General features: G+C 33.4%; 14 protein-coding genes across 14 annotated transcripts, besides 13 other annotated features; 4 read left to right on the top strand and 10 right to left on the bottom strand.

Annotated features, from left to right (window-relative positions):
* Positions 1 to 498: 498 nt before the first annotated feature.
* Positions 499 to 1,691, bottom strand: TVAGG3_0178660 (protein serine/threonine kinase protein; the record flags this gene model as incomplete). The annotated part of the gene is made up of 1 exon (XM_001317743.1): positions 576 to 1,691. The coding sequence occupies one exon, from the start codon at positions 1,689 to 1,691 to the stop codon at positions 576 to 578; it is 1,116 nt and encodes a 371-aa protein (XP_001317778.1).
* A 496-nt stretch (positions 1,692 to 2,187) lies between these two features.
* Positions 2,188 to 2,840: a mobile genetic element.
* A 141-nt stretch (positions 2,841 to 2,981) lies between these two features.
* Positions 2,982 to 3,016: a mobile genetic element.
* Positions 2,982 to 3,016: a terminal%2Cinverted (terminal inverted repeat of Kolobok-1_TV transposon ID:TVAGG3_0013400).
* A 178-nt stretch (positions 3,017 to 3,194) lies between these two features.
* Positions 3,195 to 3,224: a terminal%2Cinverted (terminal inverted repeat of MuDR-2/MuDR-2B_TvMULE3 transposon ID:TVAGG3_0178630).
* Positions 3,195 to 3,399: a mobile genetic element.
* Positions 3,400 to 3,429: a terminal%2Cinverted (terminal inverted repeat of MuDR-2_TvMULE3 transposon ID:TVAGG3_0178620).
* Positions 3,400 to 5,096: a mobile genetic element.
* Positions 5,069 to 5,096: a terminal%2Cinverted (terminal inverted repeat of MuDR-2_TvMULE3 transposon ID:TVAGG3_0178620).
* Positions 5,097 to 6,145: 1,049 nt separating this feature from the next.
* Positions 6,146 to 6,813: a terminal%2Cinverted (terminal inverted repeat of canonical_Maverick-1_22 transposon ID:TVAGG3_0178540).
* Positions 6,146 to 12,860: a mobile genetic element.
* On the bottom strand, positions 6,840 to 7,320 carry TVAGG3_0178610 (protein of unknown function, DUF4107 family; the record flags this gene model as incomplete). Its single annotated transcript, XM_001317745.2, has 1 exon — positions 6,840 to 7,320. A coding segment is annotated over one exon (481 nt), but the record flags the coding sequence as incomplete, so codon positions are not given.
* Positions 7,546 to 8,427, bottom strand: TVAGG3_0178600 (uncharacterized protein; the record flags this gene model as incomplete). Its single annotated transcript, XM_001317746.1, has 1 exon — positions 7,546 to 8,427. The coding sequence occupies one exon, from the start codon at positions 8,425 to 8,427 to the stop codon at positions 7,546 to 7,548; it is 882 nt and encodes a 293-aa protein (XP_001317781.1).
* Positions 8,477 to 9,331, top strand: TVAGG3_0178590 (protein of unknown function, DUF4106 family; the record flags this gene model as incomplete). Its single annotated transcript, XM_051225540.1, has 1 exon — positions 8,477 to 9,331. The coding sequence occupies one exon, from the start codon at positions 8,477 to 8,479 to the stop codon at positions 9,329 to 9,331; it is 855 nt and encodes a 284-aa protein (XP_051110526.1).
* On the bottom strand, positions 9,328 to 9,729 carry TVAGG3_0178580 (uncharacterized protein; the record flags this gene model as incomplete). Its single annotated transcript, XM_001317747.1, has 1 exon — positions 9,328 to 9,729. The coding sequence occupies one exon, from the start codon at positions 9,727 to 9,729 to the stop codon at positions 9,328 to 9,330; it is 402 nt and encodes a 133-aa protein (XP_001317782.1).
* TVAGG3_0178570 (uncharacterized protein) lies at positions 9,755 to 10,396 on the top strand (the record flags this gene model as incomplete). The annotated part of the gene is made up of 1 exon (XM_051225539.1): positions 9,755 to 10,396. One exon carries the CDS (start codon positions 9,755 to 9,757, stop codon positions 10,394 to 10,396), a length of 642 nt encoding a protein of 213 aa, XP_051110525.1.
* On the top strand, positions 10,770 to 11,429 carry TVAGG3_0178560 (uncharacterized protein; the record flags this gene model as incomplete). The annotated part of the gene is made up of 1 exon (XM_051225538.1): positions 10,770 to 11,429. The coding sequence occupies one exon, from the start codon at positions 10,770 to 10,772 to the stop codon at positions 11,427 to 11,429; it is 660 nt and encodes a 219-aa protein (XP_051110524.1).
* Positions 11,460 to 11,918, top strand: TVAGG3_0178550 (uncharacterized protein; the record flags this gene model as incomplete). Its single annotated transcript, XM_001317748.1, has 1 exon — positions 11,460 to 11,918. The coding sequence occupies one exon, from the start codon at positions 11,460 to 11,462 to the stop codon at positions 11,916 to 11,918; it is 459 nt and encodes a 152-aa protein (XP_001317783.1).
* Positions 12,193 to 12,860: a terminal%2Cinverted (terminal inverted repeat of canonical_Maverick-1_22 transposon ID:TVAGG3_0178540).
* Positions 12,861 to 12,996: 136 nt separating this feature from the next.
* Positions 12,997 to 13,066: a terminal%2Cinverted (terminal inverted repeat of Maverick-3 transposon ID:TVAGG3_0178470).
* Positions 12,997 to 21,111: part of a mobile genetic element that runs on past the window's edge.
* Positions 13,176 to 13,895, bottom strand: TVAGG3_0178530 (uncharacterized protein; the record flags this gene model as incomplete). Its single annotated transcript, XM_001317750.1, has 1 exon — positions 13,176 to 13,895. A coding segment is annotated over one exon (720 nt), but the record flags the coding sequence as incomplete, so codon positions are not given.
* Positions 14,206 to 15,081, bottom strand: TVAGG3_0178520 (protein of unknown function, DUF4106 family; the record flags this gene model as incomplete). Its single annotated transcript, XM_051225537.1, has 1 exon — positions 14,206 to 15,081. The coding sequence occupies one exon, from the start codon at positions 15,079 to 15,081 to the stop codon at positions 14,206 to 14,208; it is 876 nt and encodes a 291-aa protein (XP_051110523.1).
* TVAGG3_0178510 (uncharacterized protein) lies at positions 16,585 to 17,215 on the bottom strand (the record flags this gene model as incomplete). The annotated part of the gene is made up of 1 exon (XM_051225536.1): positions 16,585 to 17,215. A coding segment is annotated over one exon (631 nt), but the record flags the coding sequence as incomplete, so codon positions are not given.
* TVAGG3_0178500 (uncharacterized protein) lies at positions 17,295 to 17,687 on the bottom strand (the record flags this gene model as incomplete). The annotated part of the gene is made up of 1 exon (XM_051225535.1): positions 17,295 to 17,687. One exon carries the CDS (start codon positions 17,685 to 17,687, stop codon positions 17,295 to 17,297), a length of 393 nt encoding a protein of 130 aa, XP_051110521.1.
* TVAGG3_0178490 (protein of unknown function, DUF4106 family) lies at positions 18,098 to 18,634 on the bottom strand (the record flags this gene model as incomplete). The annotated part of the gene is made up of 1 exon (XM_051225534.1): positions 18,098 to 18,634. One exon carries the CDS (start codon positions 18,632 to 18,634, stop codon positions 18,098 to 18,100), a length of 537 nt encoding a protein of 178 aa, XP_051110520.1.
* On the bottom strand, positions 19,011 to 20,276 carry TVAGG3_0178480 (protein of unknown function, DUF4106 family; the record flags this gene model as incomplete). Its single annotated transcript, XM_051225533.1, has 1 exon — positions 19,011 to 20,276. The coding sequence occupies one exon, from the start codon at positions 20,274 to 20,276 to the stop codon at positions 19,011 to 19,013; it is 1,266 nt and encodes a 421-aa protein (XP_051110519.1).

Below are 21,111 nucleotides of genomic sequence, written 5' to 3'. Positions count from 1 at the left end.
TTATAAGTCGAATTATTCAAAAATTAACTTTAAAAATAATAATATTTTAGAATTCTCTAAAGTAGATGATCCCATGACTGATGTTAACTGTACAGGTCATTACGACAGAGATAGCCAAAGAAAAATCTTATCTTTAGCTTTGATGATTTTACCACTGCTTTTTTATATTATATATCATGTTATTTTTGTTAAATATAGAAAATAAACTTATATTATGTTTGTATGACTTATTAAATGCACTATTTTTCTAAATTTATTTACTAATTTTGCATTGTTTTAGTGGACAATATGATGTATACATTATATTTGGCAATTAGCGTTGATTTCACTTTAAAACTAACTCCAATTTTAACAATTTGGAGTTGAATATTTACATTTTATTCGAAATTTCTTCTTATGTTATAATATTGATATTTATTGTCGTTCATATGAAAGATATATATCATAATTTGATTATTAATTACATGAAATTACTTAGATTTGAGAAAAAATTTGACATTTTTTAAAAAACGCATACTAATATAATTTTATATAACAATATAAAACACATATAAAAATAACAAACAAACAGTTGGCTAAAATTCGAAATTTCCTGTTTCCTGGTTATATGAAAAAGTATTTTGAATATTTGTAGTTCTGCATTTGATCTTTGTCTTGTTGACAAGTGTAGAAAGCTTCATAGCAGAACTGACTTCGAGTATTGGTTGTACAATCTTTGGTTTCGCCGTCTTATTGATTTTTGGAGGTTTCCTGTTGACCATGTTTAGTAAATTAACGATACTGTCCTCTCTGAGGCTTGCGAAATTCAGAGCACTTTTTGAGAGGTGGTTTCTGAAACCAGTTGGATCTGCGTGAAAAAGCGGTGTTGGAGTTTCTTCTTCCATGTGGCGTTTGATAAAATCACATTCCATGGCTTGGGCAATTGAAAACCTCGTATCGACATTTCTGTCGCATAAATGTTCGATTAAATATCTGCATTCGGGCGACATCGTTTCTGGATATTCAATTTTCTTGAACTTGATTTCTTCTGTCATGCCAGCTTGTGATTTCTTCTCCCATGGCAAATAACCGCAAACCATGGCATATAATAAAACTCCACAGCTCCATGCGTCAGCGATTAATGCATTGTAGGGAGTCTGCTTCAATATTTCAGGAGCTATATAAATTAAAGTTCCGCAAACTGTACTTCGATAATCTGTTCCTGAATTTAGCGTCGAATAGCCAAAGTCAGCAACTTTTATTAATCCGTTTGAGCAAACAAATATGTTTTCTGGCTTAATATCACGATGTGCTATATGATGTTGGTGCATAAAACTTAATCCTTTAAAAACTTGTGTCATAATCGATCCAGCGCGATCTTCTTCGATGCACTTAGAGCGTAAAATTTCCCTTGTCAAATCGCCAAGCTCGCAATACTCTTCAAAGATATAAACATTATTTGAATCTTGAAGAATTTCAACGAGATTAATAATATTTGGATGAGAAAGTGTTCTCATTACTGCAAGCTCATCTTGGAAATGTTTAATGTTGGTGGCAGAAGAAAATTTAAGCTTTGATATGATTTTACATGCGAAAACGTTATCGTGAATGTCGCGAGCCTTAACAACAACACAAGTGTTTCCTTGACCCACAATTTCTTCGAGATAGTAATTCCCTAACTTTTGTGGGTATAAAGGAACACCTTTTTCCATTTAAAATTAATTTCTGCGGTTATTTGAAAACATAACCGTTAATGAAGATATGATATATATTGAGTATGATATGGAACCAATTATTTACATCGATTTTGTATCAATTTTTGTGATCTTCAGAAAAATCATTTCTGTTTGAAAAATATTATTCATTAATTGATTATAATTGCATTAATACTGCAAAAATTTTAAAATGTATATTCAATTTTTTAAAAATTATTTTTAGTGAATTATAATTTTCAGATGCTATGTATTAATATCTCTAAACATATTTTTCAATGCTATTCAATGTCCCTCAAATTGCAAAATGGTCTCAATTCGATATATGCAAACAAAATCATTTAAAGATTTTACTATAAAATAATTATTTTTCAATTTTACAACATTGAATTTCTTTGGCAAGGATTCACTCACAAACAATATTGAATATCTCTTTCTATACATTGGGCAACTACCCTATTTAAAATCGATTACGTTATTACTTCTAAAACTTAAGGGTGCACACGAGAGGATCATGTAAACTTCAGAATTTATTACCTTATTTTTAGGCATTATCTTGGCTACCTATTTAGGCTCGAAAAGCAAAAAATATCAAAAAATACAACTTGAGTCCATTATGACCCTTTCATGGAGGTAGTTTTTCTCCGCTAGTATTTTCCCTTTGAATCTCTTTACAATTCGAAATCAAATTCAAAACTCAGTAGAAGAAAGGAAGAATCGACTTACTACGGTTGTAATACGAATAAATACATATATTTAATTATTTTTATTTACATAATAATTGTTTGAAGCTCATATTCCAACAAATTTTTAAATAAAAACATTAAAATGTTGAAAATGTTCATATATTTTAATAGGGTTTTGGCACTTTATTGAGGAATTACTACATACATAGTCGAACTGAACTTGATATTTTGAAATTTAAATTATTTATCAAAATTAAAATTTAACTTGAAATTTATAATTATTTAGTCATATTTTGCATAATTCTAAGTAGATTTTGTAAAAAATCAAGAAAGAAAAATTTTAACGTGCTTTATTTTTTCTTTTTTATAATAATACATATTATTATATAATTAACATATTCATAATGTTTCACCCTTTCAAAAATATAATCCTCCTCCTCTCAAATAAACGTACATACGGGTGGCCTCTTTTTTCAAAAAATTAAAATTTGAAATTTTGGGCTCAAATATTAGAGATTTTTTCAACCTTCAACGATATATGTTGTCTATATCAGACCTCCTTTCTTTTTGATACTTAACATTGTTCCTAAATCTTAGCCGTTAAGGGTGCCCTATAGACGATAGACCACCCTCAGAAAAGCACTTTTAAGGTTATTTCTGTTAAGCTTTTATCTCGTTCAAGAGAGAGATTTTTTGAACTTTACCATATCATAATGCTTAGTTATATTATGACCAATCTCTACGATTTTGAAGATTTAAATTACGTTGAGAATTCATCGATTTTGTGATTTTTTGATTTTTTTTCGAGTTTTTTTGAGAGTATATAAGAATTTCCGAAAAAGTGACACCCAAAAAGTGACACTTTCAATAGGGAGTAACACTTAAAAAGTGACAATTTAAAATTCACAAAATTTAATACTTGGTATAAACGTGATTGAACTTCTCTTTTCAATTTTGTTTTATAATCTGTCAATCGAGGCTCGCGAATTCTAATTGAAGGAATAAAACCTGTTTGAAGTAAAGAGTATATAAGAATTTCCGAAAAAGTGACACCCAAAAAGTGACACTTTCAATAGGGAGTAACACTTAAAAAGTGACAATTTAAAATTCACAAAATTTAATACTTGGTATAAACGTGATTGAACTTCTCTTTTCAATTTTGTTTTATAATCTGTCAATCGAGGCTCGCGAATTCTAATTGAAGGAATAAAACCTGTTTGAAGTAAATCGTTTTTAATACGATAAAAGTAATTGGGTGCAACTTCTTCTAAAAGATTTTTGACAAAAACATCAATTCTTTGATTTTTAACGCAGCCAAAATCGTGATATTTTATCTTTTTAAATAAAGATTCAGAAACGTTATTCACAACGGTTAATTCATTTGGTCTGGCAGCGGCTATCCACATCATAGCCAACAATTCCTTATACAAAATTCAAAAACTTGGGTGCAATCAGAACTGATTGCACCCAAGTTTTTGAACTTTCTTGAGGGAATTAAAGGGTGAGAGATTTATAGTCTATCTATATATCTCCCACCCTCTAATTCCCTCCCTGACAGCGGGAAATTTTGTCTGAATGTTAAACTATTCAGACAAAGTTTCCCACTGTTTGCGAAGGAATTGTTGGCTATGATGTACTGATTCATGATCAGTACATCATAGCCAACAATTCCTTATATAAAGTTCAAAAACTTGGGTGCAATCAGAACTGATTGCACCCAAGTTTTTGAACTTTCTTGAGGGAATGGAAGAGTAAGAGGTATACATTATGAATATATACCTCTTACCCTTCCATTCCCTCTCTGACAGCGGAAAACTTTGTCTGAATGTTAAACTATTCAGACAAAGTTTCCCGCTGTCAGCGAAAGAATTGTTCCATCTGGTGCATAGAGTGTGAATCTATGCACCAAATGGAGCAAGTCCCTCGCGAAATTGCCAAAACTTGCGTCGCATTTCAAAGATTGCGACCCAAATTTTGGCGATTTCTAGTAGAGATGGAGTATTTTGAGTCACTGACCTATATGCAGTGGCTCAAAGGGCTCCATCTCTACTTTGAAGCAAGGAAACTTTCCTCGAAATTTTGATAATTTGAAGAAAGTTTTCAAGCAATTAGCAAAGGATTACTCGCTATGAGGTAAAAATTCTAGATTTTCACCTCATAGCGAGAGCTTCCCTTTCATTGCTTGAAAACTTTCCCCAGCTTCAAAATTGGGGAAAGGGCTGTAAAGTCGACTCCGATACCAGCAGGTACCAGAGTATTTAAAAGAGAAGCCCTCGTACGAGTTTCTATGAAGACCTTCTCATTCAAGAAGATCTTAATAGAAAATCGTACGAGGGCATTGGAAACTCGCGTCTGGTACATGTTGGTACCAGAGTGTTTGAGATTTGAAGACTCTGGTACTAACATGTACCAGAATTTATGATGAATTTAAGATAGACCATTATAAAATGGTAGCGGTTTGTTTCAAAAAATTTTAGATGAGATTTGCATAGATATAGATTATATGATTTATACATATGAAAATAATATATAAAAATATAATTTTGAGATAATTATGTAAATAATATTTTAAATATTTGAATTTGAGGTATAATTTTATAGTAAAATATATTATAAAGAGTATTTATATAAATATTGTAAAATAATATAAGTAATAAAAATTGAGACCCCCTCCCTGTTTTTGATGTTTTGTCACTTTTTCGGTAATTCTTATTGTTTCGTTTTTTTGATTTTTTCAAAAAAAATAAAAAAGAAAGAAAATAAGGAAGGCATATAGTGTTTTCATTAAAAACAATTATTACAGTAAACAATGTCGCCAATTATTGGTTTTTTGAAATAATAAATTTGAAAAATGAAATATTGAGCATATATTCTACCCAATATCAATTGACTGATTAAATACAATATATATCTTTGCTTTATTCACTTTGATTACTTTTGTATTAAAAAAACCGTAAAATTTGGCGGGATTTTAGCTCTTCCTATGGAGTATTCTATTCCAATCATGGAAGGATACACAATTGAAGAGATATTAATAACATATAAAGCTGATGACTGTCAAAAAAGGGTCTATCATCGAACTGTTTATTCAAATAAGAAACCTTTTCCGCATTTCATTAATCTAAACCAGCTTAATTCAAAACAAGATCATTCACAATCAAATGTTAAGGAAGAAACAATATTCAACGTCAAATTTAAGCCTGGAGTTCCGTATAGTGACGTTGTCAAGAATCTTCATACTTACATTTCTCTTATATCTGGTGCAGGATTTTCAAAACACATCGAATTGGCATCACTCCTAAACTTTCATTGCCCAACAGAAACTACATTACTTGCGCATCTAAAGAGCATATTGCCAGATCTTGAGAAAGTTGCAACAGCAAGTTGTGAAGCTAATATACAAGAAATTCTTAAACATGATTCAGAATACAAATTTAATGTTTCATTAGATTGCGCATGGAGTTCTAAGCGCGATGCTTTACATGCCGTCATTACGCTTATAGATATAAATACAAACAAAATATTAGATTTTAGAATAGTTTCAAGGCATCCAGAATTAATAAAATTCAAAAGTCCCAAAATTTTGGTTGAACCAAAAATTTCACCAGGATTAATGGAAAGCTATGCATTACGTGATATGTTGAAATCTGATTTATGGAAAAAAATAAAAGTTTTTTGTTCAGATGGTGATGTTAAAGATTCAACAATGATAGAGAATTCTGGTGCACAATTATCACATGTAAGAGATCCAAATCATGTGATAAAATCAGTTAGTAAACATATCTTGGGTACGGAGGCACTGCGCGCCTCCTTACCCATTATATGTGAATTTGACACTTTACAAAACTGTTAACGTATATTTTACAACACAAACGACAACACTAACTTAACCTTAAATATTTACAAAACCACCACCCACTTCACTTCACTAACGAACTCACTAATGTAAAAAATAAACGTTCTCACTATCGTTCTCACTAACGACTTCACTAATGTTCTCATAAATTTTCCTCAATATCTTCATCGTCAATGTTAACTCTATTGTAGTCATACTTGAAGTCATAAAGTTTCTCAAGTTTTGAAATGCATAGTCTTGTTAACTTACCTTCATCATCATAAGTTTTTATAAAACTACCATGACAATCTTTATAAACAGTCAGTGTATAGTCAACTGGTCTAGGATGAAGTGTAAAGAACATGTTATACTCAGGAAGGAAGAATAAATGTTTAAATGTATGTTTGTTATATGTTTTGATTTGTATGAGTTGCTTTTGTTCTGTCATTTATATAAAAATAAAATAAAAAATAAACTTAAAAATTAATGATATCACCACCCTCACACGTATGAAAACATAGCACAAAAATAAATTTAGGTGAAGTGGTGAGATCTCACCTCTTTTTTCACCCTGTTGAATTCATTGCTTTATAACTCTCTTTCTTGGTTTCTTTTTAGTTGCTTTCTTCACGTCTGTCTCCAACTTGACTGTCTTTCTTCTTCGTCCGTAATGATACCAGTTACTTCCACCAGTCAATGGGTCAAATGGTCGTTCATAAGGGTTTCCATACATTCCATAAGGTCCGTATGGATAAACCGCTGGTGGAGAAGAAACATTTTCTTTAGTTCCATCGACTCTATTTAAATGCATTGTTTCACCTTTCATCTGGTCATTAAAGTCTTTTGCGTGTTTTGCAAACTCATCGTCCTTTCCTAAAGCATTTTCTGACTCAGTCGCAACCAAATTGGATGCTTTATTTATGAGCCCTATTTTATTTAATCTTAACTTCTTTGCAACCCAGCCTCCAATCTTTCCTTTATTTGCATCTAATGTCTTCGAAACCCTTCCTCCACTCATTTTATTTACTGCGTCATAAGCTCCAAGTGCTTTTGCTCCAAATGCTAATGCTTTTGTTCCCATTGCGCCTAAAGCTGCCCAAGCTACCATTTACACCATATTAAAATCATCTCTCTTCAATATTATCTCATAAAAGTTCTCGTTACTGGAGAAAGTCAATAAAACATAAGCGTTCTCACGGGCTTCGCCCTCACCGCTTTGCGGTCTATCTAACTTCTTTCTTATATCATTTATACGCTTCAAAATGTCTGAACAATTGCTAACATCTTCTACAACAGTTATTTCATCATGAATGACCTTCAAGAACAAGCTCATTTAATATGCAATTAAAATCATTTCAATAATGAGTCCATCCTTTCCATCTTTAGGTAGCACAACATCTTTCATTGAAGAAGGTTCGACAAGTCTTATGTTAAACTTACTGACAAAGTTTGTTATACTATAATGCTTCGGTGGCGAATACATGTAGTTTGAAAGACATAATATAGATTCTTCAGCAAATTCACTTATACTGGATTTTATAACAATGTTCTCACGAGACCAAATACCACCAATTGACAATCTTGTAAGCAATCCTGTTGAACCTTCTACTGTAAACGTCGATGGTAACATTCCACGAAGGTCATCTATTGACATCGTTGAGTCACTGTATTTAAATATTTTCTTAAAGCAATCGTCATTATCTAACCATGCAATAGCTTTGAAGTTTTCATTCGAATATACATCTGCTTCATTAAATGTAAAACCTGACTTCTTTGCAGAGACGACTTTAAAATCTATTGAGTTTGTTTCAAAATTATATGCTATGGTAACTTCTGAAGGTAATGGATGTCCTTCCGCAGTCAGTTGTTCTCTCACTACCGTTTGAAGCTTTGTATTAAAAACTTTCATGTCATCTCCTGTATCTAAGTTCACATACACAGCAACAGGGAAACTATCTTGCTTCTTTGTTTCATCATTATACCTCAAAACATTAAAGTTCTTCAATAATATTGTTCTTCCTGCTGGAATACTTCGAACCTGTCTGATTTCAATAGCTTTCTCACCTCCTACATACTCTACCCAGTGTCTTGGATATTCATAAGTATACTGACTTTCTTGAATTTTGGTAGGTTTCATCATAACGTGTTCATAGTATATCTTTATACTCTTGTCAGTTAGACTCGGTGCTATGTTCTGAATATTTCTGACTTGCATTTTTAATGGAGATAAAATGAAGCATTTAATACATGACGTAGATGAAGACATGAATGAAACTACAGACAAACTTAACTCTTCTCTTATTCTTCCTTTCAGTAAGGACTATGAGTTCTGTTCAAATGGTGTTTATTTCTATTGTGGAAAGATGGGGTCAGGAAAGACATTTAACCTCATTCGTCATATCCTTATAACAGAACGTTTAGGAAATGACTCATATTATGACCAAATCATTATATCAGCAACTTCAGACTCTATGGACTCAACAGCGAAAACATTTATGTCAAAAGTTCAAGCCTCTGTCGTTAAAGTTCCAGACAGTGAACTCATTGAATTTCTTCAACGTTACATTCGACGTAAGAGGAAATATTATGCCATCGTTGAATTTATACAGTCAGGAATGCAAAAGACTTCTGAGGAGATGGAAAGAATTATTGACAAACACCACTTACGTCAATACTCAGGAGTTTACGATATGAAACGACTTACAAACTACATTCTGTCAAAACTTTCAAAATACCCCTTCAAAAAATATCCATCAAACACTTTATTAGTTTGTGACGACTTCGCCGGAAAAGGTTTAGTTTCAAAACCAGACTCACCATTAGCTAACATCATTACTAAAGTCAGACATTACCACTTAACTGTAGCAATACTTATGCAAACATGGAGGTTTTTAGCTTTAAACATAAAACGTCTCATAACTGACTTCGTTATCTTTCAAGGTTTCTCACGTTATGATATTGAACTCATTTGGAAACAGTCAGGTATAACATTACCTTTTGAAGAAATTTGGGAAGCATATAAGTCTCTCATCTCTCCTCGTTCATACCTTGAGATTCATATCATGACTAATACCATTAAAGTCAAAAATATTCCATGGGAACGACCAACATTGTTTTAAAGCTTAACCTTCAATTGACTGATGGTAAACAAATTCCATGCATCTCTGTCGCCATTTCTGTTAATGTTTTTGCTGTCATTCATATCATCCACTTCCCCATCTGTTAGCTTTTGAGGATATGCGTTAGAATAGCTGTTCTTAAATGAAGGCTTTTCACCTTTGAGAGCATAAACTCTATAACTTTCTGCATACTTTATGTTTGAACCTCCCGAGCCATCATTGACATAAATTTTTATAGGCTTCCACCCTTTGTTCATGTTCCTGCTTCTTCCCTTAGCTCTTTTGTTCAGTAGTTCTACATCTTTATACACAGCACCTGTCTCAGTGAATTCAACAATATTTTCATTCGTTAGCTTTACATTCAAACCCTTGTCGAGTATATTGTTCATTTCATACATATAAAAGGTTTTTATTCTATATGAAATGAGAAGCAAATCCATCTTAGCTGGTGCCATTAATGTTCCAATTGAACCAACATCAAATGTTGACTCACGAACGACAAACAATATTGTCATAAAGAACTATAGTTCAGAGTGTTTGAAAGAAAAAGAACCAGAACTTAAGTCGGGACCTTCGGTCTTGGCGCATGGCGCCGTGAATTTAAACACAGATTCAAACGCTAACGCTACATCAGATGTTAAGTTAGAGTATCCACCACTGGACCAAGTTCTTTCAAGAGAAGCCAACGACAACCCTTACACAAATGTTCAAACAAATCCTTCAGATAACGTAGACCATTACCTTCTTCAGTTATACCAAACAATTTTACTCAAAGACGATAAGAAGCTTTTGACAAATCTTATAAGTAAGAACCAAATAATTCTAACAAAGGAGGACCTTGAAAATGTTATCTCACGAATAACAGGGAAACAATGTGTCATTGACTATCTCGACCCTGAAATCGAATGCTGTGGTCAAACGCCACCATTCATGAAAATAGGTAACATCCGCATCATTGAAACACCAGGAACTACAGGAGTTGAGTTTAAGTATAAATATTCGAATGAATATACAAAACTATCTACTGACTATAAACTTTGTTTGAAATATGTTTTAGTAAATTAAAGCAACTTATAGTATCTATCCAAAACTTCTTCAACAGTATCGAACTCATCTTCATAATGCAAACCTAATCTTATTGACTTGGTGCAGTTTTCACTAACACAATATTTTTCTGTTCTCTTGACTGACATAACTAATTCATTTGTTTCATCAAACAGCAACAACCAAAGTTCATGACCTAATACATAACATTCATACTTTATATTTTTAGCTCTGAGTTCTCTTGTAAGCTGTTGCATTTAATATTTTCTAAAAAGTCAACTTCAACAGTCATTCGCACTGGTGCCTTCAGTTCTACAGGCTCTCCTTGAAAGTCAACAAGTCTGAATTGCATGTCTTTCAAATTATGAGGACTAATGCGAACCCATTTACCTAAATGAGTTGCTATGACAGGAACGTTTGGAATGAAAACGAGGCTTTATGTTTTCCTGTTAAAGTTATGGATTGGATTCCTATGGACGGTTCATTCTCAAAGAATACAGATAGTTCAAGTGCAACATTTACAGCAGCTTATACGCCTATTAATGTTAAAAGTATTTGGGCACTATTTAGAAAGAAAGACAACTATTATGTTAATTTTGAGAACCCTAAGTTTAAATATCTTCAGCTTTCCATGGGAGCTTATGGAAATATGCCTGCAGAACCCGAAAAATCATATGGACCTGTATTTTATGAAATGGTTGCGAACGCCTGCAATACAAACAATGATATGATAGGATTTAATGAAGATGTTATGAGGTCATTGGTGGATGATGGTAGTGTGGAACATAAATGGGATAGCTATGACAACACACATTTCTTATGTGGTTTTCCAACAGAAGTGGACTTTTGCTTCCAGCAAGGTCAAACATCTACTGCTCCAATAACATACAAATTGTCTGTTAAAGGACCTATTGAACTAGCAACTGAAAATGTACCAAAGCCACTTATTGGATTTATGAGGGATTGTTGCTTTGCCATTCAGGTGCGTGCTAATGGCATCCCCATAATAAGATTAGATGACTATAACTTAGCCGCGGACGACAGTGAGGAATAAAGGATGAACGTTTATTTTTAAAGCTTATAAATGAGTTCTTCATCAAGCTCTCGTGAACCTTCACCATCTATGAAACAAACTTTACCAAACGATTATGGAGCACCTATTGAATATTTCTTACGAGCTGCACAATGGCAAAGAGCAGTCTCACCAAGGTTAGGTGTTCCACCAGCTCCTGTCAAAAATAGCATTTGGTCAAGTCCTTATATAAGATATGGTCTCCCACTAGGTTTGCTAGCTACAGCAGGAGCAGTTATGATGTTGAAAAGAAATAAAGCAAATGTTGTAAATAATACTGAAGTAGCTGAAGTTAAACAAACTCCAACACCTTCGCCAAAACCAACGCCTTCACAAGCAAAACCTTCAATGACTCCTGAACCTATGGAAGTACAAACTCCTGTTCAAAAGTCAACTCCTAAACCGACTCCAACATTTAAACCAGAACCTACTCCTCAAATAAATCGTAAAACTCCTGCGTTTCCTTACTGAAAAAAATAACGTTATTTTTTATTTAATATTAAAATTTTTATTTGATTGAAATGACAAATAAAGTCACTGAAGCAATGAAACAAAAGTTTTTGGTAGAATACATTAAATCAGGAACTGTTCCAGAAGGTTTTTACATTCATACTATGAAGGATGGTAGAGTTCAGTTTAGAAAGATAAAGCAACCATTAGATAAAGAAGGAATTTTGAGAAAGATTAAACTTCATGAGGACAACATTGCTGAACTTAAGAAGAAGTTAGAAGAGTTGGAGAAAGGAAGAGAGTTATAAAGCAATGAATTCAACAGGGTGAAAAAAGAGGTGAGATCTCACCACTTCACCTAAATTTATTTTTGTGCTATGTTTTCATACGTGTGAGGGTGGTGATATCATTAATTTTTAAGTTTATTTTTTATTTTATTTTTATATAAATGACAGAACAAAAGCAACTCATACAAATCAAAACATATAACAAACATACATTTAAACATTTATTCTTCCTTCCTGAGTATAACATGTTCTTTACACTTCATTCTAGACCAGTTGACTATACACTGACTGTTTATAAAGATTGTCATGGTAGTTTTATAAAAACTTATGATGATGAAGGTAAGTTAACAAGACTATGCATTTCAAAACTTGAGAAACTTTATGACTTCAAGTATGACTACAATAGAGTTAACATTGACGATGAAGATATTGAGGAAAATTTATGAGAACATTAGTGAAGTCGTTAGTGAGAACGATAGTGAGAACGTTTATTTTTTACATTAGTGAGTTCGTTAGTGAAGTGAAATGGGTGGTGGTTTTGTAAATATTTAAGGTTAAGTTAGTGTTGTCGTTTGTGTTGTAAAATATACGTTAACAGTTTTGTAAAGTGTCAAATTCACATATAATGGGTAAGGAGGCGCGCAGTGCCTCCGTACCCAAGATATGTTTACTAACTAAATCAGCATTTTCAAAAATTGTCACTAAATATCCTAAATTTGAAAAAATATTTAGGATCCTTTTTGCATGCCCAACATTAAAACCAGAGCAAAAGGTTCAGAGATGGATGGGATTAATTAATAGATATCCAGGAGAAAAAAAAAAAAAAAAAAAAGGTAGTGGGGCTTCCAGGCACTTCGTGCCCTCTAGCCCCGAAGATGTTTAAAAAAGTTGGAATTGAGGTAAAATTAGATGTTTAGTTTCATGGAACTTGACTGTCCATTGCATCTGCCATTTGTTGGTCGTCTTCTGATGGTGTTCTTGAATGAGATTCTTATTCTTCGGGTACAAATTCGTCATCATCAGGTGCGTCTTGTGGTTCATCTTCTTGAGTAGAGTCTTCTTCTTCAACATCAAAGTCATCTGGTGTATCGAACTGAATGTATGAAAGCCAAATGTTGTATGTGTTTTCCAATTGGCTTTCAAACTTGAGATACATTCCATGCATGAGTGTTATTTCAGTTTCAACGTAGAGTTGCTGATGTGGCTTGAAGACATGCATGAGAATTGGTCCTCCAAATTCGTCCTTGAAAAACTTGCAGTAGCAAACATAAACTGAGATAGAGTCTCCTTCTTCAATGTCTTCTGCTTGGTTAACGAAATGAATAGCAATTTTGCGTACTTGAATTGTGTTGTTGTCTGAGTAAAATAATGGTTTGAACTTGGGGTTGAGTGAGCTAAGACATTGCCATTTTGCTGTTTCTTGTCCGTACTCACGTTCTTCTTCGTCATCCTGATATCCGTAACTCTTTGATTTGAATTCGACCCAAAACTGTTCGACTTTTTTTGCAGCTTTGGGTGGAAGACTTTCAATAAGCTGACATATAGTTCTGTCAACAATTATCTTTGTTATTGTTGGAAAATAGTTGACAATTGTGTCACCTAATTCGAATGGGTCAGGTGTTTCTTTTTGTAGTTTGGTAAAGTCTGCAAGAACTTTGTTGAGTTGTTCACAATATTCTTTGTTAAAAGTTGCAGCAACTCTTTCTTCTGGCTTTGAATTGAAGTATTCTTCAGACAATCTGAGTAGTATTTTGCGTAGTTCAGCGTTGCTGTGGTTCTTTGTAATACGGAGCTCGTTTGGTATTGTTTTTTGTAGTGAAAGTGGCTTTGGATTGAGCGATCTCTCTCTATGGCATAAGATTGCTTCCCTCGGAAAACCGAGAGAAGAGATTCCGTATGAAAACAGTGAAGAACAGCGAGACCGACTTTTTTCTGGGTCGCCAAAACTCTATGAAAATCATGAAAAATAACAGAGTATTTTGACAACTTCAAACAAGTAGGGTAGATGAACCATTTATTTTTCAAGCTTGACTTTTTACAATTTGAACTTTGTTTGCGTAGATATGAATTCTGAAAGAAGTATGAGGGTCTTGTATGACTTTGTACTTCTCCCATAGTTCATGTCTGTCAAACTTACCTGCCATGGACTCTTTCATAAGTTCCATGAAATCGTCTTCGGACAATCCGGGGAAAAGTACAATGTCAGTAAGTATTCTTTTAACATCCTTACTTAAACTCTTGGCTGTCTGTACACATATTACGACTGAGATGTTAAAGTGTCTGAGCTTCTTAAGAATTCGACACATATCTTGTTCTCTGTTCTTTAACAAAGGATGAGAAGCAAAGTCATCTAAAATAAGAAGACATCTATGAGGGTAAGTCTTCCAATCGTAAGATTGCAATTTCTTCGAAATGTATTCTATCTCTTTCTGTTTGTTTCTGAAGTGTTTCTTCTCTAATATTCTCTGCATTTCCTCATTTGGGTCTTTAAACTTAGAATTTATATACTCATTTATAGCATTATACTTCAAAACTCTTCTTTGGTACTTCTTTATCCAATCTAACAACTCAGAGTCTTTTATACATACTAACTTAGACTTCTTTATAATATCTTTGAACGAATTGACGGTTTGGTCAAATTGACCAGAAGTACTACAAATGACTACTAACTCATAGAATGGGTTCTTCTCATCTAGTTCTTGTTGTTGTGCAGCCATTTTAAGATAAGTGAAAGTCTTACCCGACCCAGGTGGTGCAATTAGACCTGTTATACCATTCTGAGCAAATAAGAACTTGTCATGTATAGGCTTTATCTGAGCATTTTCTAACTTCCTCTTGTTCTTGTTTAAAACATTCTCAAATTTTTTGTCAATGTCAGCAAACTTTTTTTCTAACATATTTTTAGAAAAATTAAAATTTTTATCTTTTAGAAAATGTCTAGCGATTTCGCTATCTATATTCGAGACAAACTTTTCGACAGCAAAACATCTGTCGACCATAAAATCTTACATAGTGTAAACAAGAAAGGTGAATTTGTTCTAAAGTTCTGTTTCTGGGAATATGACAAGAACCATAAAACATTAAGCAGAGCAGTCTTAAAATTTGTCAATGACAGACTTGTTGACAGAGATGACGCCGATTGAAAGATAAAGTCCAACAAAAGTTCTTAGAATGCAAAGAAGACACATGCGCTGTTCTTGAAGATGAAATAGAAAACAGAATAGAAGAGCTATTAAAGGACAAAGAACTTTTACATAAATATAGTTGCGCCAAATTTGACATAACTCCACCAGAAAAGAAGAAGAAAGAAAAGAAAGAAAGAAAAAAGAGAAGAGAAGAAAGAACCTGAACCAGTTCCAGAGAAAAAGAAATTTGACATGTAAAAATAAAATTTTATTTTTAGAACATTTCTGGGTCAATGTCAATGTTCTCTTCCTCTTTAGGAGCAAACACTGGCTTAGACTCTAAAATCTTTTTACCCAATTTACCTTGAACTTCAACTATCTTAGACTCATAATATTCATAGTCGTCTGCTTTCTTTGTTCATAAGGTATAACAAGTTTGTATGCTTTGCCTTCTTTAAGGTTTGAAAACCTTCTGTCAAAACTTTCTTTGACTGCTAACAAACCTTCTATGTCTAAGTCTTCAAATTTCGCACCATTTTTAGTCACAATAGCAAACTTAACTGTTCGATGTTCCAAACTTTACTGAATGAAGACTTTTCAAAATGGTAGAAGTAAACATTCAAATATGTGAATGGGTCTAGTTCTTCTTTAAGTCCTGACATGTACTTGTTTACTGAGATGAATTTTGCCATCTTTTCTATCGGATAAAAAAATTTTTTTTAAATTTACTCATAAAAATTTTCTTTGTATATACACCATTCTGAACATCTAAAAGACTTTTGACATTTGCCAGAATGTTCGTTTAGACGCTGTCATATAACCATATTTTGACAATATTGTTTATACGAATCGTACAATGACCTTTCATCTAATGACACAAAGTCAGTTTCATCTATGAACAGTTCATATACACTCTTGTTTGCTTCTAACAATGTTTGTCTCTCTTCGGTATGTGGAATTTGTCTTGGATTGAATTTGAAATATCTAATGTCATAAAATATGAGAACAAGTGGTTGTAAAAGTCAGATGTCAAAGTTTCTGCTAAGTCGTCAAAATATTCTGTATCTTGCATATGAGCTTCTGACGTTCTGACAACTACATATCTTCTGTCAGAACTTTCTAACTTCATCGGAACAGCATTGTTTGAAACCATAATGAAGTTTGCAACATTTTCACAAACTCTTTGGTCTTTATATTTTCTTTCAACAACTCCAACTTTGTCTGTTATAAGACTCTTCAAAGCATCTGAGTTTAAAACTTTTGTTGTATCTATACTTTGAAGTTCGTTACATACTATAAGTTTCATATTCTCTATTGAGGAGTTAAACTTACCGCAGATGTTTTCTAAGTTTGTCATATTCGGGTTCGAATAGCCCTCTAACAGTTTGCACAAAATATCTGTAAAGAATGTGTTCTTACCAGTTCCTTGTTTTCCAATTATAATGAGAGCAGTTTCATTTTTAGCACTTGGATGTTGTAAGATGTTTGCAAACCAACATAAGATATACTCATAAACCTTTTCGTTTCCATTGCATATAATTTCTTTGACATGGTCTAACCAAGCTTCTATAATATTTTCTTTCCATTCTACTTGTTCATATTTATATCCAGTGAAGATAGAATAGAAGTTTGGAGAAGGTGTATAGAACTTTATACCTCGAACTGAAAAATCTTCTAACTTTGACAATAAGATATCCCAAGCATCTAACATCTTCATTCCAACTTGTACAACTTTTATTTTCTTAAGTTTCTGTCTACATTCTTGTTCTGAAACTATTGTTGCTCTTGGTTTGTTAAAGACAACATCCCATTCTTTCATAACATAACATTCTGGGGCAGAGTCGACATAAATGACTAAACGTTTCAAATTCTCGACTGCTTTGTTATAGTCTCGAAATGGACACATATTTCTGAATGCTTGGAAGTCATAAAAATCTGAAACATCTATTCTGTACATTTTTATAAAAATAAAAAAATATTTTTTTTTATTCTTGACTTTGTTGTTGCATTTGTTGCATTTGTTGTTCTTGAGCTATTTGTTGTTGAAGTTGTTCTTGTAATACAATACTTTCACCAGTTGCATCTTCCAATTCGAAACTTTCTGCTGTCATTGACAAATACATAGGACATAAAAGTTTTACAGGAACAAAGTTTGCGTCAACTAATGTCAACGTTATACTTGCCAAAGTGTTTGAGTTCACTAAGGTTGAAAATTCTGCATTCGAATGAACAATAGGCAAACCAGCAGAGAAAGTATTGTTTATACGCATAAGTATCTTTTGGTCATAATAGTTTCTGTCGACATTCGAATAACACTTTGAACCTAAGTTTGAAACAATATATAAGATTGGTGTGCTTAATGTCAATGGAATAGACATTCCTTGTATGACACCTTTTCCTGTTATAGGAAACTGTTGGTAGTAAAAACCAGATATAAGTTTTGTATTATAGCTCATATCGTTTATAGTAAACTCAGTCGGACATCCAAACATAATGAAACCTGCTCTAGTTGCAGCACATGTTACACCCGTACTTAAAGTATTAAATAAGTCAACAAAACCTGTTGGTGGTATATCTGAGTAAGTATCTTCAAAGGAGTATTTTTTACCATTCACAACAATAAAGTCTTCTGGTGTCAAAAGAGCAAAACAGGCTTTAGTCGTCATTGTGTTTAAGGTTAGTTTACAATACCGTCCTTGAGGACTTTGTAAGTTTGTTGTTATAGAATTATATGACTCAGGGGTTTTTAGTCGTAATAGTATAAACCATTATGTCTTCTGCCATTTACTTAGCAAATAAACTTTAATGAAATGTTGTGGTCGTCAAATATTTTTATAACGTCTGGGAAACTATATTTTAAGTTCAACGTTTCACCTCCTTTCATAACGTATATCTTGTCAATGACATTATATGAAACACCACAGCAACTAATGTCGGGTTCTATTTCTTTGATGTTTATATTGTCTGCCTCTGTCAAAAGTTTCAATAGTTCTTTCAAAACTTCATGAGGTGCAATGACATATGAGTTCACTTTTACAGGGTTGTGTTCGACCAAGTTTAACATTATACTTAAAGCTTGCCAAATCTTCTCCTGAGTTTGAAGTTTGTCTTTCAGTTGTTGGTAGTCGTTTCGAATATCTGCAACAGAACTTAAGTCTCTGCTAACTTCAGGATATGTTGGTTGTTCTTTTACAGGAACAATTGTTATACCATCTTCGTCTTCGTATGGTTTCCCCACTTCAACATCTCTGTCTTTGACATTGACAATAACACTTTGACTGTTTGTTTGAGTTGGTGAATTTAACTTCACATCTGCCACCGCCATTAAACCTTTTGAAACACTCACGCTTCTATTTTTCGGAAATGACATTTTACTTAGAATAAAAAGATGGACGTATTCGAGTATCTCTTCGAATTGAAGCAGAACAAAGTTTACACACACAAACAATACAAATACATTGACAGAATAGTTCTTTACACAAACAATGGTAAATGTTATAGAATAGCAATATTTGCTGAACCAAAATATTTCCATAAAGCAAAGAAAGTTGGTATAACTGAAATGGTGAAAGTTCTTGACGTTGACAAAAATATAACAACAAAACTTACAGATATTTCTAAAGGTAAGTTTATCTTACAATATTATGTCAAAACTGGCGTACTGTCAATATTTGACGGAGAGAAGTCAGTTCAAGAACAACTTACTGACCTGCTGCCAAAATCTGCTCGATGGAAGCTGTCGTTATACCAATCTGAGGAGCCCCAGCAGGTTTCATCGAACGAATCTTCAAAAGAGCATCTTCCGTGAAAAGTGCTATTGGTTTTGTAAACTTCTTTGCTTTCAATTCATCTGGACCGTCTCTGTCACCAGTATATTGTATTTGTACAGTACCAACAGTTGAAATACCACCCATAAAGTCTTCTGAGTCAGCAAATGGAATGCCAAGCCAAAAGTTTGAACGGTCTCCATTTGTATATTGAGTTTTTTGACCTCCTGTATGAGTCCATACTTTCACATATGGCATAATAGAACTTTGCATTTCAGGGTTAATAGTTGTTGTGAAATTGTTGTTAAAGTTCATAGCATCTAATGTCAAGTTGTATGACCTCATATCCTCAACTGTAGAATATTCTTCTCTTGGATAATATTTGCCATCTATGTTTATATGATATTTAATACCGGGGTTGTAGAAACAAGAATAGTCATTTATAGTTCGTCTGAACAGTACAAACATAGTATCTGCATGTTTCATTGCAGCTGTTAAAGCAATATCCGTTCTTGCACCTGGGTCAGCACTTTGGTTTCCAACTTCACCTGCAAAGTCTTTGACAGATATTTGGTGTATAGGGAACATAAGTGGAACTGCAATATATTTGGCAGCTAAAGCATTTGAAATATCTGGGTCCAACATATAAACGGCAAGTCTGCTTTCTATTCTCTTGCATTCAAACTTTTCGCATGTGAACTTAACTGGGTCCCAAGCAGTTCCAGCAGCATTGAAATAATAGTTTACTTCATTGTTGAAGTTTGAGAAACCAAAGTCTAAGTCAACTTTGTCTTTGCAAAATTCGGCGAATGACGTTTGATTTGTTCCCTTTACGTCTGTAATAGTGAATGGGTCTTGTGTTGGTGCAATGACTAAGTTATTTTTGCTTGGAGTAAGTTCGATAGAAATTTTTCCTGCCCAGTTTGGCAAGTATCTTAAAAACCTGAAGATGAGGAAAGATGACAAAGGAACTCTAAGTTTCAGTTTTACTTTAGTGGCAGCATTTCCATCTGAACCAGAAAGGTTAACATAAACTCCTGGAACGTTAGGGTCAAGTCTTCTTATTTTCTCAATATTTGCATACTGGTCTGTTTGTTCTCTAGCTTGTGGTTGTACTGAGTTTCTCAAAGCGAACCATTCATAGTTTGCCCATGTTACTGTTTGAACTAAGTCAGAGTTAGAATATATCTTATATCCCATGAAAACTTCTGGAGCATATTGGTATCCGACATAGAAAATTCCATTGCAACCTTTCTTGTCAGACAACTTGGCAGAAGGTTTTATTTCAATGTCTTGTTCCACGTATAAGAATGAGTTGTCAATAGAAATAATATGAAACCTGTCACAAGCAATATCTACTGTTGTTGAAGAACCTTCTCCAAACTCACCTACGTTTCCATAAGAAACAGCAGTTGTATATTCGTAAGTTCCAGGAACTATTTCTGACCTTCTAATGGCATTGTCGCATTCGTTATACCATTCGGAAACATTTCCGTTCATGGCATCCAAAACTGTTGGCGTTATATTCTGAGCGGCGTACATTTCATATGGGTAAAAATATAGAATAGTTGGATTTATGTGTCATAATAGAACCCACTCGTACCAAGCTTTACTTTCTTCCTGACTGAGTTTTTAACTCTTCTTTTTCCTTCATTGCCACTACTTTCACTAGATGAAGTTACTTCTTCACTATTTTCACTTTGTTCTACTCTTCTTCTTTGGTGTCGCTTTTGGTAACTTGCCCTCTGCTTCAAGTTGTTGCATCTTTGCCTCATGTTTACCTAGTATGTTGTAAATTTCCCATGTCCTTTTTGCCTTTGGGCTCTGGTCGCCCATCTCAGGTAACCTATATCCTAGAAAGATTTTGTCATAGTTTGTATTTGAGTCTTCGCGTATTGTTTGCATGACTCTTTCCTGAGTTTCCGGTTCAAGCTCTTCAAACAGAGCTTGTCCATATGGAATAAGCTCGTTTCCAAATATATGTTTTTGTAGCCATTCTGGTTTTCTTTCCATGTTACCAATAATATCTTTTGTG

This window comes from Trichomonas vaginalis, chromosome IV (genome assembly GCF_026262505.1).
Source record: "Trichomonas vaginalis G3 chromosome IV, whole genome shotgun sequence".
Lineage (NCBI taxonomy): Eukaryota > Parabasalia > Trichomonadida > Trichomonadidae > Trichomonas > Trichomonas vaginalis.
This window is presented reverse-complemented; position numbering and strand designations above follow the sequence as displayed.